Source organism: Tauraco erythrolophus, chromosome 2 (assembly GCF_009769465.1).
Source record: "Tauraco erythrolophus isolate bTauEry1 chromosome 2, bTauEry1.pri, whole genome shotgun sequence".
Classification (NCBI taxonomy): domain Eukaryota; kingdom Metazoa; phylum Chordata; class Aves; order Musophagiformes; family Musophagidae; genus Tauraco; species Tauraco erythrolophus.
In genome coordinates, this window is record NC_141466.1 from 39,203,473 (window position 1) to 39,220,773 (window position 17,301).

At 39.9% G+C, this 17,301-nt stretch overlaps 1 protein-coding gene across 1 annotated transcript in view; it reads left to right on the forward strand.

The window, feature by feature from the left end:
* Positions 1-17,301, forward strand: part of COL9A1 (collagen type IX alpha 1 chain) — a 70,114-nt gene that overhangs the window by 14,664 nt on the left and 38,149 nt on the right. The window contains exons 6-14 of the mRNA XM_086625275.1: positions 6,765-6,848; positions 7,565-7,585; positions 8,726-8,800; positions 9,366-9,401; positions 9,490-9,552; positions 11,905-11,958; positions 12,568-12,603; positions 15,789-15,812; positions 16,125-16,178. Of these exons, the coding sequence (XP_086481401.1) occupies positions 6,765-6,848; positions 7,565-7,585; positions 8,726-8,800; positions 9,366-9,401; positions 9,490-9,552; positions 11,905-11,958; positions 12,568-12,603; positions 15,789-15,812; positions 16,125-16,178 (447 nt within the window). The remainder of the gene's footprint in view (positions 1-6,764; positions 6,849-7,564; positions 7,586-8,725; positions 8,801-9,365; positions 9,402-9,489; positions 9,553-11,904; positions 11,959-12,567; positions 12,604-15,788; positions 15,813-16,124; positions 16,179-17,301) is intronic.

The following is a 17,301-nucleotide window of genomic DNA, read 5'->3' on the forward strand; positions in this document are numbered from 1 at the left end:
CACATTGTTTGCAAAAAAACGTGGCCACAGGATAACCAGCATTGTATAAACTCGGAAGAGGAAATGTTGCAAAAAAAGAAGCATCTCGTGCTTCATCACCTCTGTATGTGTAGGTTACTATATTGCACTGGATAGAAATAATTTTTACTTGAACAACGATGACAGAAAGCTGCCCTAGGTGTTTGAAAGTGGCTATGTAGTATGTTGCTATAGGTATGGATAATAAATAGCAATAGCTGAAAAGTTACACTAATTCTGTTGAAAACAAAAGCTAGTCTTTGAAAATGTCATTCAAAACAGCTGTTAGCTGGAGCTGATAATGTAATGATTAGCTGCATAGGTATGTTAGCTTTGCTAACTGGTCTGAGGGGTACTGGTGGATGAATGGGATGATGAAAACATTACATATTCTGTGCATTTTACTAGGATGAAAATTTTCTACCCCAATATTGTATTCCTCTTTGGAAAGCTATTTAGACTAAATGCAGAGATCTATAGGTGTTAACGTAATAGTATTACAACACCTATTATACAGTGCTACAGGTAGTGCCTGTGCCCTCGAGTTAGTCACAGAGTCATTCCTTTAAAAACGAGGATTCCTGTTGCTTGTTGAAGTAATGATTAGAAATGGGAGCCTACAAATGAGGAGAGAGATGGTAGAAGAACTTGGACTTCTCCCTCTTTTCCATTGGTGCTCTGGCTGACCTTCGTCTAGGATTAAAGAAGTCAGGAAAAGCAGCAGAGGAAAACTGGAATTTTAACCCCCTTCCTCTCCAGCTTGTGTTTTCAGAAACTTACTCTTTTCAGCAAGGGAAACAAATGAGGAATACTAATTACCCTAGGCTCTTCAGGCGTCTGGTGAGGGAAGAGTGTCTAGCATTAAGTTCTGCCTCATCTGTGTTTAAGCACATACATCTTTAGGCACTAGTGTGAAGCTACGTTAAATCTAGGATGCCCCTCTTCAAGGATGAAAGGACAAAATGGAATTAAGTCATTTTTACAATTCACCACTCCTCATGCAAAATATCTGTTTATACCTTCAGCATGTTTCTGGGAAGATTCAGTCATATTTAGTGCATTTTATGAAAAAAAAAATCAAATCTTTGCATAAGGTAGGCCTTAAAACAGGAATATGATGCACATTTTTTGACAAAAGAATAATGACGCACTGGAACAAATTAGCAGGAAAGGAAGAAGGTAAGCATCACATTACGTTTTTAAACTGTGTTTGGATGTCTAAAAAACATACTTCAATTCAGATGAAACTGTGAGTTTGCGATAGGACTCACCAGATTGAATTGCATGGCCTGTGCCATGAACCCAAAACTGACAATGGTAGTGGTCCAACCTGATATTATAAAAATGTAGATTTAGGAAGACCATATTATCTGAAATTATGATACAGAAATTACTCAATCTGATGGCCTAGTAATTTTAAACCACCTGTTTATACTGCTCAAGTTTCTGGTTTAGCTTATGCATTTAATTTCTCTTTAAACAGAGTAAATAAATCTGTTTAGGGATATTCTAGACTTATTCTTTAACTTGCTTGACTATACTGAGTTTAAACATCTCACTAGTCTTGGTTATTTAATATGTCCCAGGTACAATTTCTAATTTATTTCAAGGAATGGTTAAAGTATATTACTTCCAGTGGTACAATTTTTAAAGGATATAAATTATGTGTTTCTTATTCTTCTTTTTTGCAATATTCTATGGGTACTCTTATTTATCTTGCAGCATAGGTCAACTTCGTATAGGTCCACTGTAATGCATGTCATTTTAAAAGAGATTCTTTATTGCTTGTTGTTACCATGATTGCCTAGGAGAGTAATAGATAGAGTTCCATTAGAAACTATGGTTTGCCTTTGAGCCTTTACGAAGATTTATTCCAGGATTCCTAGAATGTTTTACGAAGGGCAATTTTTTATACAGGTTTACAGCTGCATTTTATCTTTTTTTAGATAAAAGAGAAAATAGTTCTTTTTACCTAAAAGTAATTAAAATAATCCACTATAAACTCTAAGCAATACAAGATATATCATAATTTCAAAACTGAAAACGAACTTACTCTCTAAATCACGTCTGTTATAGAGAGGTAGGGGCATTCATTTCTTACTGCTCAAAGATTAACTGCTGTGAGACGACATGAATTGCCTTAGTTTCTGCAATTTCTGAGGCATTATCCTGATTTTCCCATAATAGACACTTTGCTAGAAGAGATCCTTGCTCATTTTTTAATTGACATTTAATGCTGCTAACTAGTTCAGGGCAGCTGCATGACTTGCAACATCTAAGAGGAAGCTGCTTATCAATATTTGCTGAACAGGGATTAATTTACATTGTAGAACAGATTGTGTATGTGAATTGTAAGAAGTCACGTTTCAGTTTTTTTCACTCTGTGAAATCTCACACTCAGAAGGCTGAACCCTTGCTATGGAAGGTCAGATAGCACCAGAATTTGTTGTACTGTTCTAAGAGTTTGAAATGTCTTAGAAGCGAGGAAAGTGAAGCTCTAAAAACCCATTACAGAGATGTAGGAAAATGGATAAAACATGTTTAAAATAGCTCTAGAATGAGATAAGTTTAAATATGTGTAGCTTATTTTTGGTCACTTAACAAATGTACAAAGAACTGATAGCAGACTTCCCTTGGAACAAACATAGGTATCATTGGCGAAAAATTGTGGAAAACTTTCTCCTGAAAATTGGTTAGCTGAGTTGTACTTCTCCTGAAGGGATGTCTTCCCCTGAATCATCCCTGAAGCAGCAATAGCCCAGCGGGGCACAGGGAGCCAGTTCTCCCAGAAGGGACCTGCAAATGTGCTCTGAGTTTTCCTTAAAGCCTGCGGTACTGCTGAACGCTTCCCTGTGACTGATGCTATATTGAAAGCTCTACCCTCGATATTTACGTCTCATTTGCATTGTACTTAACCTTCATCTCTCTCATCTAAAGCACTAATAAGACAACTGAATTGCATAGCTGACACTGAGACGTGCAAAGCTGTGGGCATCTTCAGGCATTTCCATAGAATTTAACATGACAAAACAGGGAACAGACAGACGCAACTAATCCAGTTATATCTGTGCTGACTTAGAAATTAAGATGAAACAGAAATCCTGTAGGAATCTATGAAAACAGATGTCAGAAGTATTGACCTATGGGTCTTAAACACCGATAGGTCTTAAAGGATTACATTTTAATAACTTGTTTTATGATTTCTCCCAATTTATCTGAGGTTAATTTCTGAGAACTTTGCGCCTGTATTTCACCCTTAATAACACTTTGTATCGATATCGATAGCACATCTACATGAGACACCTTCAAAATAGTGGCGTCCTTTAAATCAGCTTGATACAATCAACAACATCATCGCGCAATGCTGGCGAGGAAAAAGGTAGCTGGGCAGCAAGGCTAGGACATATTTGCCCTTCTCTCACCTCTCCTAAATCAATGGGAGGCCAGTCACACTTTTTACTACCTTGCCAGAAAAGAGTTTTCATTTTTCATTTTAAAAAAGTCAAACAGGTTTCATCTCAATTTTTGCTTTATATTGCTTCAAAACAGTAACAAAAGCTTTAAGCAAAAAATTTACAGAGCAACCACAGTTTATTTTTTAAAAAAATGCTGCCTGGCTAAGCAACTGTTGACTAAAAAGCTGCATGTTCAAAATATTTCTCCTTTTACATTCATATTATGGTGCAGTGTTTTGTAAATAATACTAGTAAAATGTAAAAAATGAGTCTGCATAGGATGCCTGCCTTATTTATTCAGACCTTTTGTGTGTGTCTTAAACTCATGAGAGTACCAGGCCTTACTTAATGCTGACCACTCAAATCCCATCTTGAACAAAACAAAGTAATTTGTTTTCTCTTTGGCCATTCAAGAGCATTGGAAGAAAACACATGAGATACTAAAAGGATTTTCTGGCTCCCTGAGTCAAGTTCTCAGTGCAGCAAGCAATCACATTTTATAATCTCATTAATAAATTTATCTCTATTTTAATATTGATTACATTCAAAGTTGAAAAGCTGGGTTCAAACTTAAAAAATGTATATGCATTTGCTAGTAGTATTCTCTTAAGACACAGACATTAGCAATTGGACAGTTACCATCAAAGTCTAACACAACCCAGTAATTAGCATTTTATCCACCTAAATTTTTCTCGTGTTAGTACAGAAGCCAAAAAACAGACACATACACAAAAAAAAAAGAATCAATGTTTATCTACATAAAAAACCTAGAATGCACTGATGCAGATATTAGCTGCTGGTGATATGTCTTAGAAGTAATTTTTTCAGTGTTTGCAGATTTTGCACCATGTTCTAAGTTTGAAAGCACAGCTCAAGACTATTGATTTCAGTTAATGGTTGTTACTGATCAGCTTTTTTGCATAACCTGAACCCAGATGCTTCATTTCTGGCATCAAATTCCCTCCTCTCACCCCGTGCAGAATGCTCTCAAATGAGACTATTTTTATACAAATAATTTGTCAGCACTATATAAGAATTACGAAGTAAAAGCAGCCTCGTTCAGTGGCATCTATCTGCTTTTTCCACAAAGCCGTCCTTTCTTTTTTTACCACCTTTTGCCCCATTTACTTTCAAACTTATGGTTTCTGCAGTATGGGAACCATTTCCACGGCCTTGCTCATTTGGTCTTGTGGATGAGGGATGTGTTCTAAGGAAAGAAGTGTGGAATCACACAATTTCAGATTACATACAAATTAAGTTTGTACAGGTAACCTTAAGTATGGTATTTTCTAACTACTGAATGGATGACTTTTTGATTTTAATATTTTTAATATAATTTTAATTTAATATTAAACAAACTGAAAAAGTAGAAATTCTGTCACTTAAAACAGTATTTATTTAAATCAGAAATATATTTTTATCTAAATCAGAAATAGACTATAAACTGCTTTGGAGTCAGTTATGGACATCTTTTCCTCTGCAAGTGAGCTTCAGAGGTGAATAATGTAGAGGCTCAGGACTCAGAATCTAGTTGTATGGTATGAAACAAATTATCATATAGGTATCATTTGATCCCATTTTATGCCTTTCTATGAGTCTTCATCTTCAGATTCCAGACACCCTCTTATTTTTATTATTGTATTGCTGCTGCTGCCTTGTAGTATTATATTATAGTATATATTCAGTTCTTTTATATGTATATTATGACATTCAGTTGTCCATTATTCAGGGCTGGGAAAGGTTTTAAAATGAGAATTGAATAAAGCAGGTAGAGAATTGACTCGCAGATAGTGGTGTCAGATAACAGGTAAAAGAAACAAGGGTACTGCCTCACTTGTGCTCAAGTCTCAGCACTCTGGAAACTGTGATGACTGCAAAGTAAACAGAACAGTAGAGATGTGATAGCCAGGATTTCAGGAGTGGCAGCACTGAAGTGGTGAAGGTGAAAGCAAAAAAAAAAAAAAAAAAAGCAGCAACTTGTGGATATGTGAGTGTCTTGCAGAGATCTTAAAGGATTTCAGACTCAAAGCATTTATTAGCTCTAGCAGTCAGTATGCAACTAAGTCAATGTAAGGATGGTGGCGGGAGAGGAAAGCATCTCAGAATGGCAGTCTGCCTTCTGCACCAGTTACGGATTGGGACTGAAGAGAGAAATGAGATATCCCAGAGGGAGCACAGAAGGCAGCCAGGAAGCATCAAGACATTATTTGCTGTGGGAGGGATGGTAGGGAGCTACTTTAGCTCAACAGAATAAGAAGAAAGACTTGGGGAAGTAAAGAAATAAAAAGTGATAGCCTCCTTGACACTCACTTCTATTTTCAGCCTTTCAGAAAAAAAACAAATCAGAGTCTTTTCCATATCAGGGCTTTATGGTGTAACAAGAAAAAAACCACAAAACTTTCTTTTCCCCCAGCTCCTCAGCCATCCATAATGAAGAGAAAGGAATAGGAGCCTCTGAATTTTGTCATCAAACTGAGACATCTCTGGATAAACTACTCATTAGTGGTTCATAAGCCAAGCTGATACTGTGTGTGATGGGAAGGGAAAACAACCCAAGACTTTAAAACTTAGATACAGTAAATATGCACAATTTAATGTTTCTGGTACTTAAAATTCTACGTGATGCATTATACATCAACGGATATACCTCTGAAGCTCTATGTTTGAGCTATTCAGTAACTTTCAGCAAAGGGTATGTTTTTCAGTCTATATAGCACATCAAGCAAGTTTTACTTGCAGCTTCTGAGAAGAGGTTTACCTTAATTCTGTGTTGTTTTCCACTGCCAAATGCAAATGTTCAAAGAAGATGCGAAATTTCACAGATGTATATTATTCAGTTGCAGCCTGTTGAGCGTGCATACGATCCTGCTTTTTGAACTTCTCATGCTTAGACCACGTTTCTGTCCTCAGACCTGCCATTCTTCATGGGCACAACCCTCCACTCAGAGAAAACCTTGCTGTGTGTCTAATAAAACCACCACGAAGCATGAGGAAAAATGCCTGTGCTTATGAAGAACGTGTGAAAAATGACACATGATGAATATCGCCTTCTCTTTAAATCCCTCGGCAGGTTCATGCCGGCTCTCTAAAAGACCTCCCCAGTTAGGGATGGGGGAGGAAGGCAGGGTGAAGCACTGCTCCGGATTGGGCTCTGCGCTACACCCGTAGCTATTACCACTCAACACCCACCTTTCAAAACACGCCGTTAGCTGACCAGTGTTCCTCCCACCGCACCCTCGGCCAGCGCGACCCCCCGACTCGAATTAATGCCATCTTTATCTCCTTTGCCAGTTCGAAATCCAATGGATGGTGATTCACTGCGACCCCCTGCGACCCCAGCGCGAAGGCTGCGGCGAGCTGCCGGCCCGGGTGAGCGCCCTGCCCTGCCCTGCCCACCCCTGCCCTGCCCTGCCCTCCCCTGCCCGCCGCCAGGTGCCACCGAGTCCCTGCCTGCCAGCGGCAGCCCACAGGAGCCTCATATTTTTTTCGCCCCTTTTCTGCCCCGAGATGCCAGTTTTTAACATACCTGCCTGGAATTTGGTGCCTTTAGAAATCCAACCCCCCGCCCCAGCGCAGCAGCAGCCTCATGTTAACCCTTTGGTGACTTACTGTCTCCCCCTCACCCCGTCCCCGCAGCCCGCTGCTCGGACGAGAGGCTTCTGAAAGCCGTGCCTTGCAGGCGGGAGGGATTTCCGCAGCCGCCTCCCCGCCGCTGCCGCCCCACCGGGGAGCCCGCGGCGGGAAACTCCCGGCAGGGGCTGGGCGGGGGAAGGTGGTGAGGGTCGGTGCCCAAAGCAACAGCAGCAGGGCAAAGGGTTAAGGCACTGCCGGCGTTCAGTCCTCCCCTTCCCAGCCTTCGGCCTTCCTCCAATCCCCGCGACCCTCCCCAAGGCTGAGCCTGCAGCCGCGAGGGGCTGCGGCGGGGTTCCCCTGTCGGCCGCCCGCCCCGGCAGCCGCAGGCCGGTGCCTCCATCGCCATGGCCCGGGCTCTGCGGGGCCTCCTGCCTCTGGGGCTTTTCCTGCAGGTTGTTTGCCTCTGCCTGGCTCAAGTAAGTTTATTCTGACTTTGGCTTTGTTTTTCTCCTTCGCAGATAAGCCAGACGGTAATCGAGGTAAGCGTGGGAGAAGGGACGGTGCTGTGTGCTCAGGGAAAAGGCGCGGTTGAAGAGAGACAGGCGACCGCTCTCTGCCGTGCCCTGGCACCGACCCGCTGCAGGGTTTTCGACCCTTTTCTGCCCCGTAGTAGCGGTGGCAGACCCTGGCACAGCGCTGGCACTTCTGCAGGGGGAAGGCGAGCCGGCCGCAGGCGGTGGGTGCCTACATGGTGCTACCTGGCAGGTATCAGGCAGGTATCAGGCAGGTGCCTGGTGATATGGTGGGGCTTGAGCTCCATCTACAACTACCTCCGGATGGAGTTTTACTGGGAAGACTGGCGTGGGGAGGAAAGGCGTCTGGAGCAGCAGCGCTGTGGGGAGCAAGGGGCCAAGCGCAGGGCGCCAGCAAGAGCCGGGCCGGCCCCTCTCTCACAGAGCACCGTTGTGGGGCCGCGGCTGGAGCTCGCTTCGAAGAGAACAGAGCCCCCCATTATGGGGAGGGAGACCTGTAAAAGCCTCTCTCTCGCTTTCCAAGGGCTGGTGGCGCCTCCCGCCTCCCCCTCGGGAGCCCGGTGCTTTGAGAAAGCGCCTCTGTAGATGCTAATGTAATCCTAAGGAAACAGGGGAAACTGGGGAAACCGCTGAGCCTGACAAGTAGGCAAAGGGCTGTTTTAAATTTTCTTTGCTAGCATGAGCTCTTAGGAAGACTGTCTGCTTTGTGTTGGCTGGGTGAGAATTAGAGTAGCTTAGTGGATTTCAATGTTTGATTCGCAGAGATCACTCTTTTTGTTTCTGCGACGCTGTCGTTGTCTACGGCGTTCAGTTCCTGCGGGGTCAGGGAGTCGAGCCCCCTCCGCCTTGCCCTGCCCCTGCCAGCATCGCGGGGCGCAGGAGGGTGGCCAGACCCAGGGAGGGGGGCTTAACACCTCATCCCCGTTCTGTCCATGAAGGGAGCGTCGCCAGTCATCACAGCGATGGCTAAGATGGGATACAAGGCCTATGGGTCCTGACATGCGTGGAATGAGGACGCAGCCCCTGATCACAGCTGTGACCCCCTGAGTAACCCGTAGAAGCTGCCTCTTGTTATGCTGGTCCTCCCAGACTGGCTCTTTCAGGTTTGCCAGGCTCTAACTGCTCATTTTTTTTATCCCCTGTCAGAGAGGTCTCCCTGGTCCACCAGGCCCCCCAGGTCCGCCAGGGCCACCAGGAGTTCCCGGTATTGATGGCATCGATGTAAGTGTTTCCCATACGCTGCCTAGGAAATAGAAAATACCTTGAGGTGTACCTGCACTGTCCTTACTGTCAACATTTGACCCTGAGGAGTTTGAACTTGGCTGCAGATCCACATAGGAATTGATGAGTTTCATACTCTGCGGCAGGCTGGGGCAAGAGGATAAGGTAGCCTTTCAGATTATCTCTGATATGGAAAATACAGGATTATTTATTTTATGTAATCAGCATCATATGCTATGATTATTTGCCTTGAATGGGGTGTAGGGGTTTTATAATTCTAATCTCAAAAGAGATTATGTAGTATCACTCATACTAAAGCATGATAAGGATTTGTGGCGTTATTCCTGATAGGAGTGACTGTGTAGTTTCCTCCAATTCCTGTCAGAAGTTTCTGTGATTATTTCTGTTAGTCTGTAATAGAGATCATGTGAGTTTAATATTAATTTCCTACAATAAGAATCAGTTTGACATTATTCCTGATAATCTATAAATCGGTGTTTTTCATGAAGGACCATAAAAGGTTGCTGTAGGTCTGACTAATACCTTCGTTTTCATATCTTGTTAGGGAGAGAGAGGTCCAAACGGCCCCCCTGGTCCACCGGTAAGTGATTTCAGCTATTTTGCATTCGCTTCTGTTGTTTCTGCTTCCCTCTCTGAAACATGCTTAACCGTCTGTTTAAACCCTGAAGGGTCCAGATGGGGATGCAGGCAAACCAGGATCCCCTGGCCTTCCTGGAGAGCCGGGAGCCGATGTGAGTATGCTTTATTTTCTGGAATTTCCTCCTCTATTTTTTTTTTTTTTTTAAGAAAAATACTTGGTTTTAGTCTATTTCTGCAGAAGCATGACCTCCTTTTGAGGTCTCTGGCTTCCTCACAGCTGCCAGTGAGTGCCAGTGGCACGCGTAGCAGAAAGGTGTTTTTCTCCAAGCTGAAAGATGCTCTCGGTGGAGCACAGCCAGGCTGAGGAGCAGCCCAAGGGCTGTTGGGTGCTGCCGCCCTGCTCTGGAGAGGGCGCTGGGCAGTGATGGGTTGGGGAAGAGGCCATCCTGTGTCCTCGGGGTGAAGAGCGGGGCAGCAAGGGCAAGAAGGGGGATCCAAGCCCAGGCCTGAACAGGGCGGTCTGCTGTGATGGGACCAGTGACGCCTGCAAGACCGAAGCGTCCCCGGGCAGGGGAGAGGTGCGCTCCCCTCTGCCCGTCGCCGCTCCCTCATCATCACCCCTGTGGGTCACAGTGTGGTTAATGGCGAAGGGGGTGGGTGGAGAGGTTATGTTTAGTAATTTTAGTCTTGTTCCCTGAAACGGAGAAAATAGGAAGGAAAAAAAAAATCGGATGAGCCCTATAGGCCTGATGTTTCAGCAAAGTGTTACTAAAAAAAAAAAATCCAACAACTTGCCTGACTTCAGCCACTGAAGCCAGTACCTGCTAATGTATCTTCCTTTCTCTGTGGAAAACAATACTGAATTATAAAGTTTCAACATCATCTAGTGTTGATGGCCTGTTAAGTTGTATCTCCTGAATAAATTAGTGGTAATAAAAACACCTTCGTACATTTTCGGGAAACTCTTCATGTTTCTCTCGAGAACAGTATTCAAAATTATTTCTTGCTAAGAAGCAACCTTGTTACATTAGTACTTAGATCTTATAAAAGGAGGTAGGCAAGCTTATGTTTAATTTATGTTAAGTGGTAGAATAATTTTATAATTTAAAACATCAGAAATAAAGATTATATACAACAAATAGTATGTTAGAGAATATTGCAAAATATATAAATGAAGAAGCCTAATACTTATTGAAGATTGCAATACTGCCAGGGGTTAATTTTTAATTTGCTTCTGAAAAGAGATTTAGTGGACATGTAGCTGAAATGGTCATTAGTTAAACCATTCAAATTTCAAATCTCTAAGAGGAAATGGGTTTGCCATGAGTGATGTCTTGTACCACTTCATTTTTTCTTGAAAACAATACAGGACCACAACCCATTTGTACATGTCAAAACCCCTATAAGTAGACTTTTAAAAGTCATTGCCTCTTAAAATTTTCACTTAAGGTGTGGGGTTTTTTTCCTTACTAGAATTCATGGTAACACAATCAGGTGAAACAGAACATTTTAAACTCAGCTTAACTTTTGATATTTGTTTGCACTTGCATGTTAGTGGGTGAGTGAAACTGTAGCACTAGAATACTCTGTTCCGAAATAGTGAACCTTTTTTATTTTCACTTGAAGACAAAACATGGGACCCTATTGTACTCCCACTGTGCATTCAACTTTTAATTGAGGTTTTAGATTTATAATACCTTCCATGATTAATTGGTGAGGCAGTTCTGACTTTTTAAGTCTTGTTTTTCTTTCACAAACTCTTTCAGTGTCAGGTTTAATAGACTGAGTAAAGATACTGTACAGTAATTGCCTGTAATGATCATGTAAGCTTTTGAAAGCAAATTATCAGGGAAAACATCCCTTTGGGTGAACACTGAATTGCTGAAAGTGTAGTAAAAAAGAAAGGTAGTGGACAAACATAAAAGCAAGGCTTTTCTTATAGATATCTAGAAATTTCTAAGCCATATAAACTGGTTAAAAATTTGGAAACGAAAGAAAACAAATTAACTCCAGATGAATTTGTAGTTATAATATCATGGTTGCTTTTTAATTTTAGCCAGATAGACAAGTGTGGTTCAAAGACTAACCTCAGAACCAGCCTGGCAGCTTTGTTGATTTTTTTTTTTTTTTGATCAATGAATGGTTTATTTGAAATGGAAAATGCTGATAGTCGTTGTTTTTAACCAAATCCATGAACTAAATTCATCAGTCTCCTATTAAGAGGAAGTAAGATTGTGTGAGATCATGTGTTTAGTTTAATTGTGATTTAACAGAATAATTTTTGAAGGACACATATCACAGGCTCTGATGTTTGTCACCACAAGCTAGTGCTTTGAACTTGGGCAGTTCTATCTGTACGTGTAAATAGGCATTTGAATTATAAGTCTCCTGCAGTTACTTATCTCGTTTAATAGTTTTGTTACTCTGTGTTTTAGAATGTTTTCTGTGGTGATTAAGAAAACCACGTAACCTTTGCATTAACATTGTATATGTTACTTCCAAAGGGATTCACAGGACCTGACGGCTCACGTGGAGCCACAGGACCAAAAGGACAGAAGGTAAGAATAAAATTATGCATGAAATGATGAGATTTTCTTTTTAAAGCAGGATTTTTGTTTGTCTCTATGCAACTAATGAGATGCTTTAGCCTTTCTTACACTATTAAAACATCTACAGAATACAGACCCATTGGACTCTTTTCACACAGTACAAAGCAACTTCCATTCCCCCAGCCAGCACTAAGGAATGGTGGTATTACACTGATGACATTAAGGTTGAACATCTTCAGCAATGGTGAGGCTCTTTCCATCTCATTGTGCTGTATTTATGTCATAGTAATACGCAGTGGGAACCAGAAGAGTGAAATCTGACTTCATCAGCAATCAGACAAATGAAATATACATCCGAAGACAGAGTAACCAGCATGTTTGAATAATTTTTTTTGGAGGGGGAAAAAAAGGCCTGAGACTGTATCTTTTTAATATTGAGAAAGTCTTTCCTTTCTATGAAGCCTCACTGAAACCAGCATAGCGTTAATAAAGTGAATAATACTTGCAGAATATGTCCCCTGAATGATACCCTCTAGAAGGTGAGGGCATTTTCCTGTATGATGTTTACAAAACTTCGTGCTAATGCTGCTTGAAAAACTCAATTTTTGTCTTTTAAAGGGTGAGCCGGGACTGCCAGGTGCTCGTGGACTTCCGGTGAGTAATACATTTAGTTTATGAAGAGGCCTGTTAGATCTTAAGTATAAACATGAAGGATTCTTACCATTAAATGTAGTGAAGAAAAGCCAGAAACTATTTCTGAGGTTTCAAAGAACTCATAAGATATTAAAGAAGTAGATTAAGGAACCTTTTTGTCTTTATATCGAAGCGTGCAGATATTACTGAAAGTACTTTTGGTTTATATGCTGTAGAAAAGAAAGGGGTTTGTGTGATGTCGTCACAGGTTTTGGATGCATTCCATTGTTTCCCATCTTTTTGTGAAAATGTTGTAGGCACAGGAGAGCCCATGTTTTATTTGCATAAATTAGTCTACAGTTATTCCTGTTTCAGCTCCTTGCCATGTGTTTAAATGGGATCACTGAAGTGTAAATGCTGCGTGGGATGTCTTGTGCTGTTGCATATGAAAACAACACAAAACATGAGAAAGAACATGCAAAGAGTACTGTTCCAGTTGGCTTGCAGGTGGATTTAACATCTGTCTGTGGGGCTGAAAATAATGTGAGTTTTAGGAACTGTACAGGGTTGAAGAAGTGAATGACAGCTGACATGTAGAAACATAGATGATATAGGAAACCAGGAAAAAAACTCTGGGGAAAATGAGTAATGGAACAAGATGACTGTCATGAACTTGTAATAGGGCTGCATGTAATTAAAAGTTAGATTCATTTTGGAGAAATTATTGGAATTACATAGAAGAGGTATTGTACTCTGATGTAGCACTCCTTGCTATGAAATTCTGTATCTTTGACCGTCTCTTTGTATATTTGATCCTGTCCCATTAACTTTCATTAAATTTATATCAAACAATCATTTTGATATTTGGCCAGAGAGGAAATTATTATGTTATTCTTGAAGATGTTACATTATAGACATGTTCAAACTTAAGATGAATCGTTCTATGTGGACACTTGCATTTAATTTTGATAGATGTTCTTTCTTATCTGAAAATCTGGAAAATAGGCGATAATTTTATAATAGCTGGTCAGTTTGTAGACTTAATACATGAGCTAAATTTAGTCACAGAAAATAGCAGAACTGAGGTAGCTTCTAGGTGGACTGAAAGCCTTACATTATGTTAGGAGTTTGAGGTTTTTTTCTTTTTGTTTCCATTTTTTGATGTCAAGTAGGTGAAGAAATTTGGGGTTGTTTGCAATACATTTTAAAATGTGTAGCTGGAATGAAAAGATAGCTTAACTCTGTTAGATATGTTACACAGATGATATAGAAAAAAGTGTACATGAAAAGAACTACCATGGGAGAGAAAAAAATGAGGAATTGAAACTCAATTACTGAAATACTAGGTTAAAATGCTGTAGTATTTTAGCCTGTCAACTGAAATAAAATCTGACTTGGGGAAAATATACGTGATCTTACCTCACCATTAACTGACTAATGTGAGAATGAATAATTTAAGAGCCTTCAGAAAAAGTGGGTATATAAAATATACATAAACAGGGTTAATCTCAATTTAGAAGTGGAGGTTACTATGAGGAAACAGCAAACTAGACCAACTTGTCAAGGTGAATGCTGATTCCGTTCAGAGAAGCACTTTCCTGATTCAGTTGTTTCGTGATCATATTGTGAGACTGTTAAAGCAATATATCTGATGAGAGTTTGGACCATTGTTGAAAGTTCAGCGATATTTATTTGCCCTGAGAGTTTCAGTCTTAAGGCAATAATGCTTCAGTGAACCTCAGTAGGGATTGCCTTTGGAGTTGTTCTGCCTCCACTTAACAAGCAACAGGACCTCATATTTGAAGGTGAATCTGGAGGAATATTTATAATGAGGAAATGAGAATTCTTAGTTATTTAAAGGTGAAGAAAAAGTTGATATACCTCCTCACCTTATGTCATTACCTTTGTAATTATTAAAGTTAAGGTTAATCCTTAGGCCTCATATTTTAGGAAGAAGCGTAGTGTTTGATTTTGTCGTTCCAAGGTGGTTAACCTGTACATGCTGAATCTATATGAAAGATTAATGCTCAAAATAAATCTCTTGGAGAAATTCCATTTATACAGGCTTTCTTTTTGAAGAATGGCTTTAAGCTGCTGAAGAAATAGAGCAGTTAGTAGAAGTTTCTCAAAATGGCCAACTCCAGTTGCCTCACCTTTAGTGAGATTAATCTTAGGGTAATGAAACATAGTTAAAAAATATAAAAAAAAAAAGGATAGGAGGGTTAGTGCTGGAATGCGATGGTTCTAATTCTCAGTTTCAGAGACTTCTTGGGAAGCTCTTACTCCAAGCGTGAAGTAATGAGGCTGTTTAACCTTTGCAGGTCTTTGGTTTAGTCCATGAGACCTTGTTTACTAGAAACATAGTGAGCACACTTATGAGTCTGCATACTAGTTATACGATTAATTGAGTATTTAGGTGTAATTATGCCCTGCTTTGAATTCGGTCAGTGGCCTTTTGCAAGTGGAGTAGTCTCTGGATGGTTATCCAAAGACTTAATTTCCCACAAAACCCCCTTGCTTAAGTTGTTAAAATGCTCAGTGCAAACAGAAAGTCAGAAGCCTTGGCTACAACGCTGATTAGTGTTAAATTATTATCGCTGTTTTTCAAGCTCAAAGAGTAGAATTTATTGGCCAAATTAAGACTTCAGGGTAACTGAAAGAAAGAATGTTAAGTATCTAAAGTTTAATAGAGCGCATTTGCTTTTCTACATCTGTTGCCCTTTCTTCCCTAGCATGTATCCTGGCAATCTTCAGTTATCTTCTTTTAGTCTCCCTTTCCTCTATTTTTTCCTGCTTCATCATTTAGTTTTTTTATTCTCTTTGTCTCATCTCTTTTGTAGATAGTCTCTCAAATGACAGATTTACAGAATCAGTAGAATACTTCTGATTAATTCAAGTAATTTGCCATCAGATATGCCGATGTCTCTGATCTGGTCCTGGTAAATGGACTTGTGGCTGCTATGTTCAGTGCATGTATTGCACTCTTCAAGCCATTATCTCTTGGTTAAGTTCCCTCTAACTTTTCTATTAGCTGATATATTGCTAGTGTTCTACAGATCATTAGTTAAACAAGTTTTCAAAATGATTTTGCAGAATCAAAAATCATTTTTTTTGGTACCTTTTACCCAAATACTCTGTTCTTGGCAAACAGCTTGACTAGGTGTGGAACTCTCCCCACATTTCTGACCTTTTTTCACATTTCACAGGGCAAGGGACTTCTTGGACCACCTGTAAGTATTGCTTTTACAATTCATAAATATACTCTTTAATGAATTTGTTTAAATATTGAATAAACTGTTATACTGTAATAATAAGTAATTCAGTGAAAAAAGAGACTGTTTTAATCCTGATGTTTTACATCTATTATGTATGCTTTCCTCAGCAGCTGCTGAGGTTGCTTAGGTCTATGGTATATGGGGCAAGAATACTGATGTCTGAAGGCATAGTTTGTTGTTTGAGAGAATTACATGTTCTCACTCCTTGGATGCTTGTTACAGAGGTATTTTATGATCTAAAAATATTATTTAACTTGGTTGTTATAGGGTCCAGTTGGAGCAGCAGGACTTCCTGGGGAAGTAGGTCGTGCTGGTCCACCTGTAAGTACCACCACATTTGCTAAACATGTAGGTTTATTGAATAGCTAGAAAATACTTCTAGAAAAAAAAGGAATGACTATAGTGCCTTCTAAACACTATTTGGGTTATAACAGCACTTGAAAACATATTTTTTTTCTTCTGCAGTGATCACTAATAGAGGAAAGATTGTGTCTGAAGCTTATCAGAAACAAGGAACAATTAATAGCACAAAGTCAGGGCCACCCATTAGATTAGAAGTAAATGTTTCATATAATGTTCCATACTCTACTTCTTCTTTTATTCAAGGAAAGCTAAAATCAAAAAGCAAACCTTCCAGAAATACAGGAAACGTAGACCTTAAAATTACATGCATAGCTTTAGCTTTACTCCTGTCTTCTCACATATACATTATGATACACATGCTATTTCTGTTTTCCATTTGCATATCAGTGAACACAGCAATTTAGTATTCTTAGACTCATTTTTAAGTCTGACTCCGTCTACTGACCTTACTGCTAAACTGCGCACTCAGTTTCAGCACACTGTCGTATTTTGACTCCTAAACCCAATTGTTAATTTCCTGGAAATCTGAAATAGCATTAAAATTTTGTTTATTGAAGCATACCTCTCTTCGTGTGTTGTGCTCAGTCATATAAATGAATATAAAAAAGAATATAAAAACTGTCAGTTTGTTTCAGAAGATGATCCATCTAGCTCACTGTCTTGTCTGTAGCGAGGGCAATAATGGATACCTAGGGAAGTGTACAGGCTATTTGTAAAATGACATTTTTCTCTCATACTGTCCTACATTCTGGCAGTTGACAGTTCAGAGACTGCTTGAATCAGATATTGCATCTGTGCTGCCTTTTTTCAAAAGCTGTATATGAACCTACCCTCCATTAATGTAGTTAGTTCCTTTTTGAAGCCATTTGTATCATGGGCCTCCACAAAACATTGTGATAATGAGTACCACAATGTAATTATACTTTTTGTGAAAAGAAATATTATTTTTTTTAGTGTTTTTAAACCTATGGCTCTATAGCTCATGCATTGTGAGAATTAGTGAATATTTTTTCTGTATTCATCTTGTTAATATCATATATGATTTAATAACATATAAAACATAATACTGAAATGACAATAT